The sequence below is a fragment of the Cheilinus undulatus genome, linkage group 6 (genome assembly GCF_018320785.1).
Source record: "Cheilinus undulatus linkage group 6, ASM1832078v1, whole genome shotgun sequence".
Classification (NCBI taxonomy): domain Eukaryota; kingdom Metazoa; phylum Chordata; class Actinopteri; order Labriformes; family Labridae; genus Cheilinus; species Cheilinus undulatus.
The window spans coordinates 28,678,315-28,698,261 of NC_054870.1; the positions used below are offsets into that span (position 1 = coordinate 28,678,315).

Sequence of the window (19,947 nt, forward strand, 5' to 3'; positions counted from 1 at the left end):
ACAATGTAAAAAAAAATACAACAAGTTCATTATATATTAGGGTATGTTTTCCTGTTTCTCAAAGCTAAATAAAAATCACAGAATATAAGCATCATTTGTATGTTGAATTTACACAAAAGGTTTCCCATTTTAGATCATTCTGGGTTGTTGTTTTTTTTTTTACCTCTGCAAGTGATGCACCTGTTTCGTGCACATAATTTATCTTTTTTGCCAGAGGCAAATACTTTACATTTATGGTTTACAGTATTTAAAAGTTGACTCGCTCTAAACCAATTGGGTTGTTATTCCTGTCCAGGTGGTGCACCTGCTCACGTCAGCTCCGCCCCTGTTCCGGCTTGACTACAGTACCCATGCCGCACCGCGCCGCTCTCCACTCTCTCGCTCTCCGCTGCGCCAGCCAGTCCGCCTCACTGACTCTCAGAACCAGTTGGTTTGGCCCAGCTTCTTCTTCTTCTTCTTCTTCTTCTTTCCTGCCTGCTCACTCTGTGTGTGTCTACTGCTGCTGCTGCTGCTGTTGTTGTTGCTTGGTGTCAACCTACGCCGACGAGAGAAGAAGACATATCCCTCCCTCTCCTCTGTTGGAGGGCCGCTTCCAATTTGCCTTCACTTTCCTCCTCGCCGGCACCATTGGCTTCCGTGCCGTGCCAGTCAACTCGCCTCCTTTTCCCAGCCCCGAGTTGAGCAGCAGCAACAGCTCGGAAACATCTGGCCGCCGCAGAGTGCTACACTCCCCGCACGTCCCTCCGCCTGCTCGCCTCGGCAGCTTGTTATGGAAATTAGTCCAAAGTCATTCTAGTTTTGTCTCGGACGGAGGAAGAAGAAAGGGAGATTTGACGGAGGAAGCGGGGAAGACGTTGGACCGTGTTGTCTGTAAGTGCTGCCTCTAATTCCGGAGTCCGATTAAAGGAGGCTCAGGAGAGGGAGATAGGGTGGGTTATGGAGGGGAAAAAGTAGCTAAACCTTCCTTAGCATGACTGTGTTGTCACCTCGCACTAATAGTTGCCATGTTAGCTCTCCCTCCGCGGTGTTTTAGCAGCTGTTGTCATAGCACCGGGGCCTTCCGAACAACTGTAAATAGCTCAATAATGTAGCCTCTTCGCCTTACTTTTGTTAGCCATGAACGGGCTATAGCTAGCTGCGTGGGTCAGTGTGTCGCCGTGCTTCTCTTTTTCCCTCTTTGTTTGTCATGTCATCCTCTAAGAAATTAACAGCACTCTTGTTTACTTTTATTTCAGTTACATTGCTTATCAGCCGTAACATTACTTTGACTTTTTATGCTAATTTCCTCGTGGAGCACGCGCTACAAATAGTCACTTCAGTTGCCAATTTTAGACTGCTTTAAATTAAGTGAAGGGGGTAATGGTGCAATTTATAACCAACTTATTGTGTTAAATACATACTTTTGTGACTTTATGTGTTGGATAAAGCGCGGTCAATGTCTTTTTAAAAGAATTGAATAAAGCAGATGGTAAAGTAAGACCAACACGACACGACTTTGTAACGTCTTTCAATTTAACTTAAGTCCTTATACTTAGTGAAGTGCAAGACGAATTAATGCGGGGGGGTTATCAAACATAAAAAAGTACAACACTAAACGTTTACGAAGTAATACTTTCATCACCGCTGCATTGGAAAACAAGAAAGGTTGACTTAACCTGCCCTTTAAGCATTTTAAAGACGTGCTATTCGTCGTTCATAGTTAAAAAGTAGAACTTAAATTGATAATAGTTTGTTAGACGTTTCTCTCATAAACTGCAGATTAGTTTGCAAATGTTTTTTATAAATCTCTTGTAACACTGTGTCTTTCACAGCACAATTTGTGTCATGTGTGTGCTTTGTTTTGCGACTTTTATTACTCTTTTACGATAAGACGTTTAAATAAACTCACATAGCTTTGTTCCTGTACTCGCACCTGTATTTAATACCTGCAGTGTCACGCGGACACTTTCCCCTCAAACGAAAGTGAAATTATAAAGTTGTAATAACTCTCTCCACGGCTTATTTAGGCTTGTATACCTTTTGTTAAGGATTTGAACTCATAGCTTCTTTCTTTATGACTTGTCCCCATTGTTTCCCCATTTCATTTTTTGTTCCTGTCAGTAATTCTTAGGGGTCTGAAAAGGGGGGGTTATGGCTGGATGAATGAATGAATGAGTGACTGAATGAATGCAAGAGGAGGCAGCAGCGCTGAACCGTAAAGAAGTGGAAAACAATATCAGCTGCGTGCGTCTGTCAGTTGCAAATGTGCTGTGTTGGCCTTTGTTTATGGTTACTGGAAGGAGACAGACAGAGAGAGAGAGACGGGGAAGTATTCAAGCATTTCAGAATTCTTTAAAAAGTTTTCACTCAGAACCTCTGTAAATTCTCTAACTTTCCCTCTTCCCTGATAGTTTAGGGTAGCAGTAGGTGGCTGTGGTGATTTTGTGAGCAAACTCTGTTTTTCCACATGCCAAATCAGCATCCCACTGCATTTAATAGACCCAGAGTTTATTTCCCAGAGAGAGAACGGCGGAGAAAAAGGAGACAAAGTTGCGTGGTGTTGGTGTTGGTAGAATGAAAGAGGAGTCTGGTGGCAGGAGTGTAGAGGAGGCAGCATATGGCTGTAGAAAGAGCACAGCTGGAGGTAGCATCTCCATCTGAGGATGATGTCAGAGCAGCTGACAGGCTGCCATCCACCCCACCTCCTCCTCCTCCTCCATCCCTCCACCGCCTCCACCCCTCCCCAGTCCTTTATTGTGAGTCTCAGCGGCAGCCTGGGAGAGTTAGTGCTGTTTGTGTGTGTATCTGTGTGCACGCTGTCTATGTGTGTGTGTGTTAGTGGCTGCCGATCAGCGCCAGTTAGGAGGAGGAGGAGGGAGGTGGTATCTCGTTCCCCCTCCAACATCTCCTCCACTTTGCATCTGTCCCTCGCAGTTTGAACAGCGTGTTTTCTTTTTGTTTTTTTTTTCCGCTTGCCTCCCTCTTCTTCTTCTCCTCTCCTCTTCTACCCACTCATTGATTCAGAGAGAGCAAGCGAGGAAGAGAAAGAGCAAGAAAGAAAGAGAGAGAGAAATACACGCAGCCAGAGAGCCCAGCTATTCTGCTACAGTGGAGTTAATCAAGTTGATGCATACTGCTGCAGGTATCGTTCTGTTCTGTATGTGAGTGTGTGAATAGAGCAGCAGTCTGGTGAAGTGGAGTAGATATTTTGTTTAGTTGTTGTGGGGATCTTCGGCTTGTCAAACCAGTGTGAGCGCTGTATGAAACTGCTGGTGAGTGCTTCAGTAGTAAACTCGTGTTGGTTGTTGCTGTCTGTCTGAGGGGTAATTGCAGTCCGGGGAACACTCTGCTGTGTTTTCAGTTTGTCGTCTGGAGACCGGCATTTAAAAGTAAGCTTCTGTTTTTGTTTTCTGTAGGCAAGTTTTATTTAGACTTGATTTTTTAAACTTGATTGATTGTGAGCAAAGTTTCAAGTGAGGATCCTTTTTTAATTTTTTAATTTGCGTTATTTTCTCCGTTTATTCATTGAAATCCAGGAGAAATGATTAATAAAGTAATGTTCTTTTTTGATTATTATTTATTAAATAAATATATTGATTCATTTTTTTAATGAGGCAAAAAGGGTCGAGTTATTATTTATTTTTTAAAGTTTATTAAGAACACATAAGTAGCTCAAAATAGGAGTATTGTTTTTAATCCCGATCATCTAATCTTTTCTTTCTTCAGTTAACTCCGACCCGCTGTAAAATTACTTGAAAGCATGTGCGGTCCACTCGAGCCTCTTTTTTCCCCCTCCTGTCGGCTGGAGTGGAGGAGACTAATTTAGAAGTTGCAGATTTGAGCTGCCTGAATTGGCTAGACAGCTGTAATCGCACTCCCTCCTAGTCTTAATCTCTTTATCTGGCTAGCAGCTGCCATATGGCCCCCGTCAGCTGGATCAGATGTGGGTAAGCCTCCCTCCCCGGCCGTCCCAGCCTCTTTCTCCCTCTCTCTCTAACCCTCCCTGTCCCTCTGTGTTTGTGTGTGTGTCTCTCTCTCTCTCTCTCTGTCAGACCCCAGCCTGCCTCCCTTTGCTGGCCAGGCCGGGGCGGCTGACAGGGCTGCTGCCCTCCTGAGCCTCCGCCGACGGCTCCCTCCCCACCGCCGTCACCGCCGTCTTTATTTTTAGCCATCTTTAAGGATTAGGATTGATGCTGTGACGAGCAGGGCACTTACAGTGATTGTACTGTAAATCTTCTCTTCTGGGTGGTGGTGGGCGGAGGGCTGGGGGAGTTAAGGAAGAGGGCAGTTTCTTCTACGGGGCGGATGTGCAGGTTTTTTCCTGTAAGATTGGATGGGAAGAAGTTTGTGAGTGACGGATAGTGTGTGTATGTGTGTGAAGGAGGAGGTGGCAGAGGGGTTTGGCCGGACAGAGGGGGAGGAGGGGTGTGGGGGGGTGGGAGGTGGTACACCCTTGTCCCCGTAAGCCCCCTCATTAAAAGCGTCTGAACGAGCCGGAGGGCGCACACACATTTACACATCGCGCAGACACACAAACACAGACACTCGAGGTTTAGCTTCATTCAAATGAGCTGATTTAACTGCTTTGGTTAACACAGTGTAGAGCGGGACCCATGTATTTTCTCAGGCAGGACAAATCGACTTGGTTAACAGGTGGGATTTAATCATTTTACACATTTCATTCTCTTCATGGCCTTTGTTTTTATTTTATTTACTAGATTTTTTTAGCACACCTGAAGAGCGTTGCTGCAAAGTTTTCTGTCTCTTTTCCTACTCTCGTCTAATCTTACACCTAAAGCCGCTGCTCGCAGGTTAAAGGAGGGACAAGTTGTTTTCGTTTTCAACAGTGCTATTTCAATTGGCCGGTTTTCCTGCTCGACTTAGCCTGTGGAGGTGGTTGGTAGGTAGGCTGGTACTAAGTGTGTGTGTTGTGTACGTGAGGACAGTGTGTGCAGCTGAAAGCCGGTTACCTAAAAGGGCTGTGCCAGGCCAGGCCAAAGTGGGTTAATAAAAATAACCAGCGTAGGAGCAGCGACAATCCAGTAGTGCAGGCAGAGGAGTTAAAGAGAAACGGAGAGAATGTAGAGACAGAGTGGAAGAGTCTGTCGCTGGTGGGATTAAGTTTCTCTGTGGGTAAAAATGGAATCAGTGAATTTACTGTAATTACATAAATGTTTAATAATTATTTTTCCTAATTATGATTAGTATTTTTTTCTGTTTTAGTTGTCTTTGTTTTTTATTTTTAATTAAGCAAATAATTGCAGAGGGGAGAAATGGGTATTTGGTGTCATTGAATGAGGGAATGTTTGAATGACTGCAGTTACCAGGATTTTTCAATTTCTAGAAGAAACATTTCTTCTAATGTAAAAGTCGTCAACGAGTATCTTATACAGGCAGATTTTTTCATCTTTTCTGCACATTTTCTATTTTTAAAAGGCTTATATTAGGTTTCCTTTTCTCCCTCCTCCGTCTTTCTGTTTTTCCCAACCTTCCTTATCCTCATTTTCCTTTTTCGCTGACGTTCTTTTCTTGTTTGGTTTGTTTTCCGTATCTCAAGCCATATGTGTTTGTGGCATTTGTCTCTCTCTCTTGCGTTTCTCTGTTTTTATTTTAATTGGCCTCGTTTGGGATAATTTTGTTGCTGAAATTGCAGCATCAACATGAAAGCGTTAGAGATGACAAAAACAGTGTCATGATCCCTGCACCTGAATTTTCCTTCACGCACATATTTCATTTTAAAAATTAAATGAAGTTGTCTTGCCTCCTGTACGAATTGTGTCTGTTTTCCTTGAATTTAATTTGCCTTTTTAAAATTTTTTGCTTTTATCTGCATATCTTGGTTTATTTTTTTCTTGAGTTACCTTCACTGGCTAATATTTTATTTGTAGTCATAATTAAAAGCCTACAGATCTCATTGACTCTGTCTCTGTGTCTTTGTGTGGCTGCAGGTTATGAGGACGGCAGGATGGAGTTCCCAGACCACAGCAGACATTTACTCCAGTGTCTGAGTGAGCAGAGGCACCAGGGCTTCCTGTGTGACTCCACGGTGCTGGTGGGAGATGCACAGTTCCGGGCCCACCGTGCTGTGCTGGCCTCCTGCAGCATGTACTTTCACCTGTTCTACAAGGACCAGCTGGACAAGAGAGACATAGTACACCTCAACAGTGACATTGTCACAGCCCCTGCCTTTTCCCTGCTTCTGGAGTTCATGTATGAGGGCAAGCTGCAGTTCCAGGACCTTCCCGTAGAGGATGTGCTGGCAGCGGCCAGCTATCTGCACATGTATGACATTGTCAAGGTGTGTAAGAAACGTTTGAAGCAGAAGGCCACGGCTGAGGCAGACAGTACGCGCAGAGAGGACGACGGAGGGTCCAGCTGTTCTGATAAGGCTGATAGTCTATCAGACGGTTCCCCGGGCCGGCCGGCCACAGCCGACCTGCTGCACAGCGATGAAGATGAGGAGGGGAAGGCTGAAGGAGGACCACTGTGGCTGAGGTTGCCAGCTGCAGACAGACCAGGGACACCAGCAATGGCTACCACCAGCCCAGGACACGGCGAGGCCGAGATGCAGGGTGGGGAAAGGCTGGGGGAGGGAGGTAAGCTGCTCTCTCCGGCTGGCAGTCCCACCAGCTCCACCGGATCCCTCTCACAAAGATCCCACCGGTCTGTGAGCTCTCGTGGAGGGCACAGGGGCAGGAGTGTGTCAAATGATGCCGCTGACTGTGTCCTGGATCTGTCGGTCAAACCGATTGCTGGTAGCAACCACAGTAACCACCACCAGTCCTATTTCAGTGGGGCGGCTACACCAGACAGTCTCCAAAGCCCATTGGCTGTTAGGGTGAAGGTGGAGAGGGGTGTGGCTTCAGATGAGGAAGAGGAACTGGGAGGTGGGGACTATGACATGGAGCACAGTGGCATTACCAAGGCCACCATCCCCAGCGCCAACGGGGGCCTGACCCACCACGGGGTTGGAGGGCCCCTGTCGGCCCAGAGGAGGCTAGGCCTGGAGGCTCACCTGTCCGCACTGCGAGAGGCGTCTCTGGCCTCCGAACTGGAGCGGGAGGAGAAGCCTTCGGCCACAGCAGACGATGAGGACATACTGGGGGGTGAAAATGAGCGTGCGCAGGCTGAGGCGGCCAGCATGGATAGCTCCCTGCTGCCCTACGTCTCCAACATGCTGTCAGCTCAACACACCCAGATCTTCATGTGCCCGCTGTGTAACAAGGTTTTCCCCTCCCCGCACATCCTCCAGCTCCACCTTAGCTCCCACTTCAGGGAGCAGGAGGGCATCCGCTCCAAGCCTGCCGGAGACGTCAATGTGCCCACCTGCACCATCTGCAGCAAGACCTTCTCCTGCATGTATACGCTGAAGCGCCACGAGCGGACACACTCTGGTGAGAAACCATACACCTGCACCACCTGTGGCAAGAGCTTCCAATACTCACACAACCTCAGTCGCCACGCAGTGGTGCACACGCGTGAGAAGCCACACGCTTGCAAATGGTGTGAGCGGCGTTTCACGCAGTCCGGGGACCTCTATCGACACATTCGTAAATTCCATTGCGAACTAGTCAACTCACTGTCAGTGAAAAGTGAACCACTGGCGCTGCCCAATGTCAGGGATTGGGCAATCGAGGACAGCTCCCAGGAACTTTGGAAGTAGAATCTGACTGCAGGATTTGATAAAGGGAAAGAGAGCAAGAGAAAGAAGGGAAAAAGAGGCATGGGGAGGTGAAAGGGAGGTGGCAAAATGATATTCTGGGTTCAAGTGAGTCATGTTCTTGTGTGTCGCAAAATCTCATTCAATTGCACTTTAATAGCACATGAAAATGTTACTACTGAGTTTTTTGTTGTTGCTGTTTGGGGTAATTTTATTTCTATTTTATTCTGAACTCTTATTTTTATTTGGCATAAGTTCTGTTTGGTGGTTTTGATTGCGTCTGAGGACATGGGAGAATGTCTCGCCTTTTTGAAGAGTTTTCACTCTGTTTGTGTTTCATCTCAGACACAACACTCCGACGCTGGCCAGCGTATCGGTCCCAGATCCACAGACAGCAAACACCACTGCAGGAGTTCAGGTCGAACACACTGAAGTGAAAAAGCATTACAATACACTAAACGGGTACTGTGATCACTGCAAGTCAATTCCTCCACATTCACACAGTTTTGAAAACGTGTGTGTGCGTGGCGATGCTGCACTACTCTGGCAAAAATTTCACCTGACGTGCGTGAGTGTATGTGTGTATGTGTGTGTGTGTTTTCGTGTATTAATTTTTATTTTCTATTGGCATGGAGGTGTCGTTGGCGAAGCGCTCCCCGCTTCTCGTTAAGCTCTTTGCTGTTGTGTGTTCAGGGTAAAGCTGACTGACTGACAGACTAACTGATGGCACTCATGCAATGCACAGCCTCCTTTTTTTACTTCCAATCAATCTGAAGTATTTTCTAAAAATAAAAAGACCTTTACAAATTATTATAATAATTATTATTATTGTTATTAGATTTTTTTTCTTAAATGTAGCTGGCAGTCTTTAAACATCTCTTGTTGAAAAGGTATTTAATTTAAAGTTGTTGTATATTGTTCTGCAATAGTTTTAGAACTTAAATCCGTTACATTTTTTTAAATTAATGATTATTATTATTATTATTATAATTTTGTTACTTTTTGTAATGGGACCTGCTGTTGTTGCATGAAGTCCAAACCTGTATATTTTAAAATAGAAATGTGAATTTGCTGTATTACTGTACACATTGTAATTGATCAAATATTTGACAATGGGCTTTCTTTTTCCTTTTTTTGTGAATACTACTCCAGGGTGCGGTCTGTTGAAAAACTGAATATTATTCCCAAACTTTGGGGAAAATGCATGAAAATTTGATTTTGTCTTAAACCTTTTAAGTTGTGTTTTTTTTTACATCAGTGGGGAAACATTTGAATGGAACACTTTTAACAGTGAAAAGTTTTTATTTCTATTGGTCGTAGGTCTGTCGCTGGGCTCCTAGAAGAATGTTACCGAATGTGTTTCTGTCGGATGTTGAAGCGATAAGATGAAGCATTTTTAAACCTGTGTCTTTATGCACTGATCTCTCTGCTGTGTATGTTTATGGTGTGCGTGTTTGTGTGTTTATGAGTGCGTGGTTTGGTTAGTACTGGTCAATTTAACCTACTGAAGATCAACATCCACCCAGCTCTTCCTCCTCCTGCTCCTCCTCAGGCGTTAAACTTGCCCACTGCTGTATGCTTGTTCTCTATCTCTCATTTCTCCGTCCCCTCCAGCTCCAGACATAGGCGAGCCACTTTTGAAAATATATTTTCTTCTCATTTCGCACGACTTATTTCAGGTGCGTTGAGCGCGGTGTTGTGGCTCTGGTTCTGTAAATAACGGAGAAGAGAGAGAACAAGGAGAGAGGCTGGAGCTTCGCTGTCCTGCTGAAAGTTTAAAGGCCAGATATCTTTGTCTCACATTTTGAGCCAAGCTGTGCTGAGCTGAATTGGGCTGTTCTGCTTTAAAACAAACCACCCAAATTGGCTCAGTGTTTTTCACATTAGGTGTGAATCCGATAATATGTTTGCGTGTGTGTGTTTTCAGTTTAAAACATACTCCTTCAATGAGTTAGACGGGAGAGAATTGGCATGCCTAAATGCACCTTTTTATGCTAAAATACATGAAATCAGATTTTTTGCTTAAAAGAAGCCTTTATTAATGAAACATTTCTGACGCTATGGAAGTATTTGATACTGTAGTGCATTGGGAAATAGCTGTTTAAAATCATGTATAAATTCATTAATTTTATTGAATTTACCAGAAAATGATGTCTTATTATATTTTGATTATGTGATTGGAAGAAATTTATTTTGCTTTTTTGTATGTGGATGTTTGGGTCGGGGCTTCACCAGTTTAATTACCGTCAAAAGAAAAAAGAAATCACATCTCTGCGTCTCAATTTTCTTGTTAGTATTTCAAAATAATGGTCAAGCGTTTATACAATCCAAGAACCTTTGACACAGAGATAAACGTAAACGCTCCACATTTCCCCTCACTAAGATGTGTGCATACGAATGTGTGCACGCCCTCACTGATGTGCATGTGGTGGGTGGGGTGCATGTATGTGCCATCCTGTCATCTGGTGGCACCTACGGGCTCTGCCAGTCCAACAGTGCGCGGCAGTTTGCAACGCATCTTTTTTTTTTTTTTTTTTTTCCCCTCCGCAAAACGTTATTTCTTCACTGGCAACTGGCAGCATCTCTGCATATGGGCTCAATCCATCCTGCTGTTGTTTTCATCATTACTGCTTTACTGCTGTTTTTTTCCTCTGGTTGTACTTGACCGCCTTAAACTGCTGTAGGCTCTTTTTTTTAATCTTATTTTTGAAGTGTGAGTGTGGGGTGGAGTTGTGGGAGCAAGACGCTGTGAAGTAGCCACCCTGATAAAAACATCTCAATTTTTTTGCTGTGCTTACTTGAAAACAAAGGGGGTGATTTTTTAAAAAAACAAATTATAAACTAAAATGTTCAAATGTCATAGACAGTTTATGGAAAGGCAGACTTGAGGGTGGGTGGGGGACTTAAAATGACTAAGTCTGTTTTGAAAAAGGACAATCACTGTCTGGGAAATAAACAAGCAGATTTCAATTAAAATCTATTTGCTCCCCGTTGAGATTAAACATTTCTTTTGATTTTATTTGACATTCCTTTTTTTCAGATTTAGTCATTTTTAGCTTTGACAATCATAGTTGGGTTGATTTTTGTTTTTTACTCAAGGGGAGTAAAATCTAATTGTGTTTAGTTTTGTAATTTTTTGGTGTGCTGTTGTTGACATTTTTAAATTGTGTGCAAACTGCAATAAATTATAAGAATCTTGAAATTCAGCTCCTGTGTGAAGCGTTCTTTGGTTTCCTTCTTTTAAAACAACTATCAGCAGTTGTAATATTACTTGCATTTTATCTGTTTCTACTCATGCTTATAGAAATTTTCACCCGTTATGTTTTTTATGGCCTTTAAATGACAAAGAAAATTCAACTTTACATATTTTTATATGTTGCATCTGGCCTATTAAGTCTCAGGTCTTATTTGCAGTCACATGCATGTACAGTTTGTGTTGCATGAGGTTAGCGCCTGCTTCTCAGTGACTTACCGTGTAGGTGGAAGTAGTATATGTGCATGTGCGTCTACACCAAGCTGTGCATATACACAGCACCATAGCCTGTGAGTGTGTGTATTTACTCACTTTGTGCTTTTGCTGCGTGCCTGCACAACTCCTGATATATCTGTTTCACCGGTCGAGGTGTAGGCTGTATTTGACAAGAAAATGTGCAGCAGCTTGTTGAGATCCATCCTCCTGCAATACACACGCAGCCTTACTCCAAAGCTCCTCAAGAACAGTTTTCCAGCAAAGAAATCAGCTTTAGCTAATGTATTGCTGCTCAGTAAACCTGCTCTTACAGATGTATTGTAAGCCCCTGCACTCAGAGGCCAAGGAGCAGCGTTCATTAGGCCACAGATGGTCTCTTCAGTAAGCCCCCAACGCACACACACTCGATAAGCTCACTCCTAATCTTTATAACATTGTCCTCCATCTGAAGAAGGCCTAATAATGCTTAAAGAAACTTGGAAGTTTTACGAAGATTTCAGGGTTGATTTTCTCATTTAGACAAATGTGACTTCCTTAAGAAGAGCATTTACTTGAACTATACTTTATTAAGTTCACAAGTTTTAGGGGATTACTTCTGTTAAACTCTTTTACCTCTGAGTTGTTACCATTGTTGATAGTTCTGATGGACAAGAGACGTGCAGAAAATACGGAAAGCCTATCCTTTGGTTGTACACTGCTTGGTGATCATTAATTGCAATCTGCAGTGTTCTAAGTGAACATCTGCTTATAGACAACTGCTCGCTCTCTGTGCAAGGAGGCCGTGCGAGGTTTGCTGTGAATGTAGGTCATTAATTTGTTTCTGTCCTTTGTTTACTTAAGGAAGGGGGACAAAGGGGCAGCTGCAGAACCATTTGGCTGTGCCCAAGGCAGGCCAGCTCAACATGTTGGGAGGCTGAGACCAGCTTGGGCTCCTGTCTGGGGCCCGGGCCCCTGCACTCTGCCGCTTCGCGTGAGGGAGCGGCCTCTGCCAAGCTGCCACGGAGGGCTCCCGTAGACCACGAAGAGGAAGCGGGAAGGAAAGGGGGGAGGCAGGGGGATAAAGAGAAGAGTGTCATGTGGACTGGAGGCGTCCTGATGTTTGACTGTTGTGCCATCTTTTCAAACCCATTTCCAGCTCGTCTCTCTAAACTAGCATCTGCAGGTTTGGCTGGGAGAAGAGTCTTCGCAACTTTGATGCAACTTCCAAAATCAGCTCGAGACAGCTGTTAGCATCTAAACCCTCCTTTATTAAAGAATACCACACAGTGTTCAGATATGCATCATCTTGTAATGTACTCATGTATGATGTCAAGGAGTGCTGTTTTTCTGTTGCAACCAGTTTTTATTGTCATGGATATTCTTGTGCATGAAAAATGAGGCTGGTTAAATATACAGTATGAAAAAAGCTTCGTCACAAAGAACTCAACAAACAGGATTTCAGCTTTTAGCCTTGACAAGAGCACCACTCCACAAAGCAATGTGAGCAGCATTCATTTAAAGCTTGTAGGGCACCGACGGGGAGAAAAGCCTTCTGTATCCTTTTCATGAGAGAGACTTGTTGATTCTCTGTGAAAAAGAGGAAACACTCCCAGGCCAGGTCTAGACACGGAAGAATTGACGGCGAGAGAAAGAGGAAAGCAGGGACAAACGTGTGTATTAGTGTGTATGTGTGCATGAGTGTGCGAGCAAGGGATGGAGGATTGTCTGCATATTTAAAAGAGCCCCTTTGTCAGGCACTCAGCACAGCAGGACAGAAGGCAAGCAACAAGCGGCCCGCCTGCGAGCAGACAATACAGTGGCACTACACTGGCTGGAGGGGGAGGGGGGGAGTTTTTTGGGGGGAGGTGTTGCACCAGGGAGGTAAAAGGGGGGATATTTTTTTGGGAAAATGGAGGGGCACAGTGTCCCAGCAAACCATCCAGCCATCCAGCCGCCCACTGCACCCTCCTCCTCCTCCATGAAAACAAAAGGCGATGCAACTCGAACTTGAATATCAGTGTGTCTCTGTGAAAGGGGGGTGCCAAATAATACTTACCCATAACCCCCCTCTTCTGCTGCTGCTGTTGTTGCAACCCCCTACACACCCCTCTTGACACACATGTACACACACTTAAATAAAAACTCAGATAACACAACCGTACTCTTGCAGGAGCATGCGCTGTGCTTACATAAAGGATACTGGTGCATTTATTTAATGTAATTTAGTCTTTATTTGTATAGGGACCATTATGGAGCAAGTAAACCATTGCCACACACTACGGCATTTATAGCCAGGGCTAATTTGCAATGCTGTCCCTAACTGGTCTATTAAAAGACCTAAAATACAACAATAAATACACACAAACCAGTGTCTACATGAAAGACTAAACACATAAATACAAAATTAAAAAAACAAATGAGTATGTAGTTAAAGTTGGAGCCATGTCTACGGTCTGGTAATGTTTTAACATACATGAGACTTAGCATTAGTTCATACCTCCTCCACCCCAGCCTCCTCCTTTACAGCATAAAACTGAGGACAAGTTTCATAAACTCCTCTTAACACATCCATTTTTTTTTTGGAACGTGGCAGTAGTGTGACTTTACTGGCTTTCTCTCTAAGATTTTAGTCAGATACCTTAGTACTCTTACTCATTAAACACTGCAGATAGTGTACTCAGTTTCATTTTAAAGCATGATGTCAGGACTCTCATTATGTGAGTATGTAGTTAAAGTTGGAGTCATGCCTGCAGTTTGGTGATGTTGAAACATAAATGAAGCTTAGCGTTTGTTCATGCAGGCCACTGATAGCCAGCTGATCCAAATTAAGGCCTCCCAGCTCCCACAGCCAATCACAGCTCTTTTGCTCAACAAAGTGATCCATTTAAATATGACATCCTTAACGTCCTCCACCCCAGCCTCCTCCTTTATAGCTTAAATTTGTTGTTCTGTCATTTTAAGTCATGCTACTATGGATTAGTTGTTTCAAACTAATTTTATTGTATTCAATATGCATAGTCACAAATGTGTCTATCCATGTGGAGGTTTCAAGCCATGTACTCCCTGGAAAGTCAAATCATGCCACTTCACAAACCCAGAGAGCATCTTTTAAGCAGACCCAAGTAAAACTATCTATTTTGCAGTAAGATGGCTAAATGTATGACAAGTGTTCTTGAAGGAAATGAGGATTAGAAAAGTAGAGGGCAAAAAAACTACAGACTGCTAAATTATCAAGAGAAGGGATGAAGAACATCTGATGAAAATAAAACAATTTTTCAAAATAATGAAAAGACCACTTATAATATTATGAAGTACTCATATTTGTACTCTGCATCAGGGAGTACCCAGATGTATGTGCTTGTTCTGGAAAAATGTGGTGTTGTAAATCATCACCAGAGGTTTGATTGTAATAGGTGCAGCTTGTAACCAGGAGGTTGCAGGTTTAAATAACCTGTCATGTAGCGCACACACACACTGGCACACACACTCACACAAGAACACAAAGGCCTCCAGCTGGTCTGTCTTTTAGGGCTCGGCAGCGATGGGATTAAACAGTACTTGTCCTTTGTGTGAATCTTGTATGGAAGTAGAGCAGCCATGAACCCTCAACACACAGGAAGAATAAAGAGAAAAAAGAGACAGAGACATAAAAATCTTTCAATCAGGAGGATTCATCTGAAGGAGAGTTGTCTGGGAAAAGAAATCCAAATTAATTGGATTTAAGGTTAAAGCAACAATGAAGCAGAAAGAAATGACCCCCCACCACATACACACACACCCACACACTGCTGCCATCCTCTCCCCAGCTGTGCATGTGTTTGTGTGTGTGTCTCAGATAAGGGGCATTACCAGGGCGTGTTCGGGTGTTGTTGGAAACTGCTGGCACCAGGACACATGTGCACGACTCAGCACTTTATCATCACCATGGTGACCTGACAGGGTCACGCAGGGTGGGGTCCTTTAGTGTCACTAACTCAAACCTGCCGGGCTGCTGCTGTGGAGATGTTAACAGCATTAGTGTACAGACGATGTGTAAGCGCACTGGACATCTGCTGCACCTGCACACTGAGCTGCACACATGTTAAAGCTCACACACAAACACACACATAAATATACTGGAAACACAATATGAGCACGCACAAGCACGAGCGTAGCCAGCTGTGCTGCTGTGGAAGAGTCAAGTTCATCCTCCCAGTCATGTCTCTTATCCTGCTGAAACACAGCAGTAAAGACATGATGAGGCGGATACACAAATATGCAAAGTATTCTGGGTAATGGGTAATAACTCCAACTTCTGTTAGAATAACACAACACCAAATCAAAAAATTTACTATGCCTATACAAGTAATCACCCCCTCAGGATGTTTGACTCTTTTATTGATTTTATAAATCAATCATGTTCAATATAATTCGTCTTTTTAAAAAAAAATAAAATAAATAAAATTACAAAAAAAATTTAATATGAAAGTGAACATATGTTGACAAAGTAATGTCAATTAAATAAAAACATGTAATTATATTAAGTGATTTCATAAATATTCACCCCACTTACAGTGACTAACCTAATTCAACAGAGGTCCAACAAATTGGTGCTAGTAGGCACACAATTAGGGAAATGGAAATCACCTGAGGGCAGGAAATGTGTCTTATGTGATTGTAGTAGAAAGAGACCTGTGTCTGAAAGGTCCGTCACTGGTTAATCAGTATTCCTGGGTACCATTACACCATGATGACAAAAGAACACTCCAAGCAAGTTTATTGAAAGGTATAAGTCAGGTAATGAATACAACAAATTTCCAAGGCACTGAACATCCCCTGGAGTTCAGTTAAATCCATCATCAAGAAGGAATGTTGCACGTGTTAATCTGCCTAGATCAGACCGTTCTCACAAACTGAGTGACCGTGCAAGAAGGAGACTAATGACAGAGTTCACCAAGACACCAGTGACTACTCTGAAGGCGTTACAAGATTCAACATCAGAGATGGGAGAGACTCTGCATACAACAACCGTTGCCTGGGTTCTTCACCAGTCAAGCCTTATGAGAGAGTGGCAAAGAGAAAGCCATTGTTGAAGAAAGCTTATTTTAAATCTCCACCAAAGTCCACCAAAAGGCATGTGAGAGACTCCATGGTCAGCGGGACAAAGTTCATTGGTCTGATGAAACCAAAATGGTGCTTTGTGGCCATCACACAAGATGCTATGTTTGGCAGACACCAAACACTGCAGATCACCACAAACACACCATTCCCACTGTGAAGCACAGAGGTGGCAGCATCATGCTGGGGGGATGCTTCTCGGCAGCTGGGCTTGGAAATCTAGCAAAGGTAGAGGGTAAAATGAACACAGCAAAATGTAGGACAATCCTGGAGGATAGTCTTATTCAGTCTGCAAGAGAACTACAGCTTGGGAGAACATTTATTTTCCAGTGAGACAATGACCTGAAGCATATAGTGACAGCTACACAAAAATGGTTGAAAGACAACCAGGTGAATGTTCTGGAGTGTCTGAGTTAAAGCCCTGACCTCAGTCCAAAAGAGAATTTGTGGCTGGACTTGAAAAGGGCTGTTCACGCCCATTGCCCTGTACAACCTGACAGAGCTTGAGCAGTTTTGCAAAGAAGCATGGAGTAAAATTGCAGTTTCCATATGTACAAGCCTGACTGAGACCTATCCACACAGACTCCACGCTGTGATACTAAATACTGATGTGAATATTTATGCAGTTACTCATTTTACATTACATACTTTTCAGTCAAAAAGCCAAATTATATTAAACATGATTGATTTATAAAATCAAGAAAGGATAAAACATCCAGGGGGGTAAATACTTTTTATAGGCACTGTACATGAAAAAAAAAAAAAATAGGGAAGGGAAAGGGAAAGATCATGTCATTCGCAATTTAAAAGCTTAAAATATACATAAATTGTACGTTTTAACAATTACTGAGAGCACAAATCCAGTAGCAAGTGAGTTATACAAAAAAAATGACATTTCAGAATAATAATTGGCATCTTTAAATTATAAAACAAAGGTATGTGTGCACTTTAACCACGCTTAATTAGACAATTTAGAACTTAAAGACACCATTAAAATGTGGTGTTTTGGACCTTAAAATATGAATTCTGAGCATGAAAGGCAAAGGTAGTAAAAAAACAAAACATCTACCCCGTTATGAGTATTGTTAAGAGCAGTGCAACATCACTTCAAGCTTTCCAATAGGGCCAGTGGGTCACAAATGTGCAGCGCAAATCACAGAAATTTAGTAATTCAGACAAATGTGGCGAGTTTGTACTTCATTTACTGGCTTTTGGCTTCATTTGCTTATTTGGGAAAGTTTAAAAATCTGAACTCAAACAATTTCCTAGTGGCGTGATGACCAGTCAGTATGGAGATCCTCTAGTGATGTATTTCACACAAGCCAGCAGAGGATCTCTGAGGAACCAGCCTGGGAGGAGGAGTTTCAACCAGAAAATGGAGGAGAAACTTATGGTGTTTGCCTGTGGCTACTCCAAGCTATACTACACAACATGCCTGTTTAACCGGAGTTTGCTTGGAGCAAAGTGAGCGAGTAGGCTGGATTGCCTGGTAAAACTTTTTTCTGTCACTTTGTCACAGCAGATACAAAGCAGCAGTCGTCTCAGTGTAGACAAGCTCAGCCATGTTTGTTAATAACTGACTGAAACGCCGGTTGTGAGAGAAGGAAGCCCCTCCTCTTTCATGTCTTATAGACATTCTTGTACACGGGATTTTACACATGAGTGGAGTGAGTTATTCACGCAATTAAAAAAACTAAGGGAGTAATTAAGAGCTCAGATTTGTGCGAAATCGTTCGTGTTTGTTGTGAACACATAACCTTGCAAAGCAGATGGATACGTCCATTTCCGTGTTTCTCACTAGCAAATCCATCTTGCAAAGCTCCTGTCTGGACAGTTTGAGCCCGGTTAGAAAGTGACAGGACCAATCAGCGACCAGGGACAGTTCTTTCGGCTGCAGCAGAGTCGTGAAGTGAGCAAGCAGCGACAAGAGGCCTGTGCAATGATGGCAGAAGACATAAGCGTGGATGCTGCTAAAGTGTCAATTTTATCAGAACTTGATGACAATTCTTCATTAAAAGAAGAACAAAGAACAGCAGTGAGTTGTTTTCTTTTCAAAAATAGCAAAAGTCGACTTACATGTCTATAGCCGCCATGTTTCGTGTTATTCCTCGGCGTTATTACTCTTCTTAATTTTGTTGATTTCATATTATGAAAGTTATATTTTCAGAAACTTCCTGCTATATATGTTTATCTTGCTTGTCATTGGAATTGGGCATCCAATAACTGTTAAACCTTACATTTTTTGTATTTTAAGCTTTTAAATCCCTAATGAACCAATCTTTCCTATTGACTGCTGTTTGTTTTTACGAGATTCTCCCCCAGAGAGGGGAGGGGCTTGGAATGTTTGGGCCAAGTACCTGGATGGGCTGCTCAGAGGATGAAATGGACTCGTGCTGTGCAGATACAATGGTAGAGACAGGAGATATCAATTGCCTTTGCAACTTTACTGGCTTACTAAAACTTGTGGACATCTGTATGGTGAGTCAGAAGAGACAATTTGTTGACTAGATTCTGATTATTTACACCTTTCGTGGAGAAAAATATTGTCACCTTCTTAAAATAATCGCCTAAGTCAATTTTTCATTTTTTTCAGGAAACACAAAAAAACTGAGCCATTTGTTGAATATATGATATTTTTAAAATTCTTGTACTCAACACGACACGACAGTGGTCGGGCTCATCTCAGGGGGAGATGAATCTGTGTACAGGGATGAGGTCAAAAAACTGTCATCACGGTGCAGCATCTACAACCTAGTCCTCAACACAACAAAGACTAAAGAAATAATTGTGGACTTCAGGAGAAACAGATCTGACCCTCAGCCCATACACATTAACGGGGACTGTGTGGAGAGGGTCTCAGACTTCAAGTTCCTGGGCCTGCTAACCTGGAAAACCAACACCACAACGCTGATCAAAAAGGCACAGCAGTGACTCCACTTCCTGAGGGTCCTGAAGAGCAATACCCTGGCCAAGGAGCTGCTGGTGTCTTTTTACAGATGGTCCATTGAAAGTATACTGGCATACTGCATCCCAGTGTGGTTCTCCACCAGCACTGCTCAGGAGAAGACAGCTCTCCAGAGGGTCATCAACACAGCACAGAAAATCACAGGCTGTGCTCTCCTCTCCTTAAAGGAGCTGCTCAGGTCCCACTGCCACAGAAAGGCCCTGGGCATCCTGAAGGACTCATGCCACCCAGCACATCACCTGTTCCAACTGCCACCCTCAGGAGGATGGTTCAGGACAATAAGAACTAAAACTAACAGACTGAAAAACAGCACCTATCCCAGAGCAGTTTCGATATTAAATGAGAAACTGCACAAACTGATTAAATTATTATTATTTTTTTTTTTTAAAAGTCAGTGGTGTTCAAATCTCTCTTAATTAGATCTTGTAATGTGGAAAAAATGAGACAAAAACTGGATTTCCACTTTCCACTCCTGGTCCAAGATAGCTAAGCATAATAGCTTAGTCCATGCACATCATTTAGCTAGCTTTAGGTAGCTTCATTTAACTTACTATTTTGCTTACTAAAAAGACTAAATAACTATGCTATATTTATAGCTTAGCCTATATTATAGTAAACCTCATCACTTACCAATAGGGGATGAGCCTTGAATCATGGAAATAACTTCAGTGGCTAGGTAGATTTTTCTCCTCCTTGACGCAGCTGCCATCTTGACAAGCTTGTACAGTTGCCTAAGTCACATAGTCTTTTGACTTAAGCAAAGTAAAACAGCCTAAATCACACTCTTGACGTAGGACA

General features: G+C 43.0%; 1 protein-coding gene across 6 annotated transcripts; it reads left to right on the top strand.

Annotated features, from left to right (window-relative positions):
• Positions 1 to 391: 391 nt before the first annotated feature.
• On the top strand, positions 392 to 10,813 carry zbtb18 (zinc finger and BTB domain containing 18). Of its 6 annotated transcripts, none has more exons than XM_041789527.1 (3): positions 392 to 870; positions 3,004 to 3,121; positions 5,928 to 10,813. In XM_041789527.1, exons 2-3 carry the CDS (start codon positions 3,106 to 3,108, stop codon positions 7,640 to 7,642), a joined length of 1,731 nt encoding a protein of 576 aa, XP_041645461.1. In that variant the 5' UTR covers positions 392 to 870; positions 3,004 to 3,105; the 3' UTR covers positions 7,643 to 10,813. The 6 variants fall into 6 exon arrangements, 5 of the variants coding, with proteins under 5 accessions (XP_041645461.1, XP_041645462.1, XP_041645460.1 ...); XM_041789529.1 differs by lacking the exons at positions 392 to 870; positions 3,004 to 3,121 and adding an exon at positions 4,482 to 4,632 and having other exon boundaries at positions 5,928 to 7,373; positions 7,985 to 10,813; XR_005992014.1 differs by lacking the exons at positions 392 to 870; positions 3,004 to 3,121 and adding an exon at positions 4,483 to 4,632 and having other exon boundaries at positions 5,928 to 7,747; positions 7,985 to 10,813.
• Positions 10,814 to 19,947: the final 9,134 nt, after the last annotated feature.

Coding starts and splice junctions, on each gene's coding strand:
- zbtb18 (XM_041789525.1), top strand. CDS start 4,593: ATGTATTTTCTCAGGCAGGACAAATCGACTTGGTTAACAG. Junction 4,633..5,927: donor CAAATCGACTTGGTTAACAG/GTGGGATTTAAT, acceptor GTGTGGCTGCAG/GTTATGAGGACGGCAGGATG.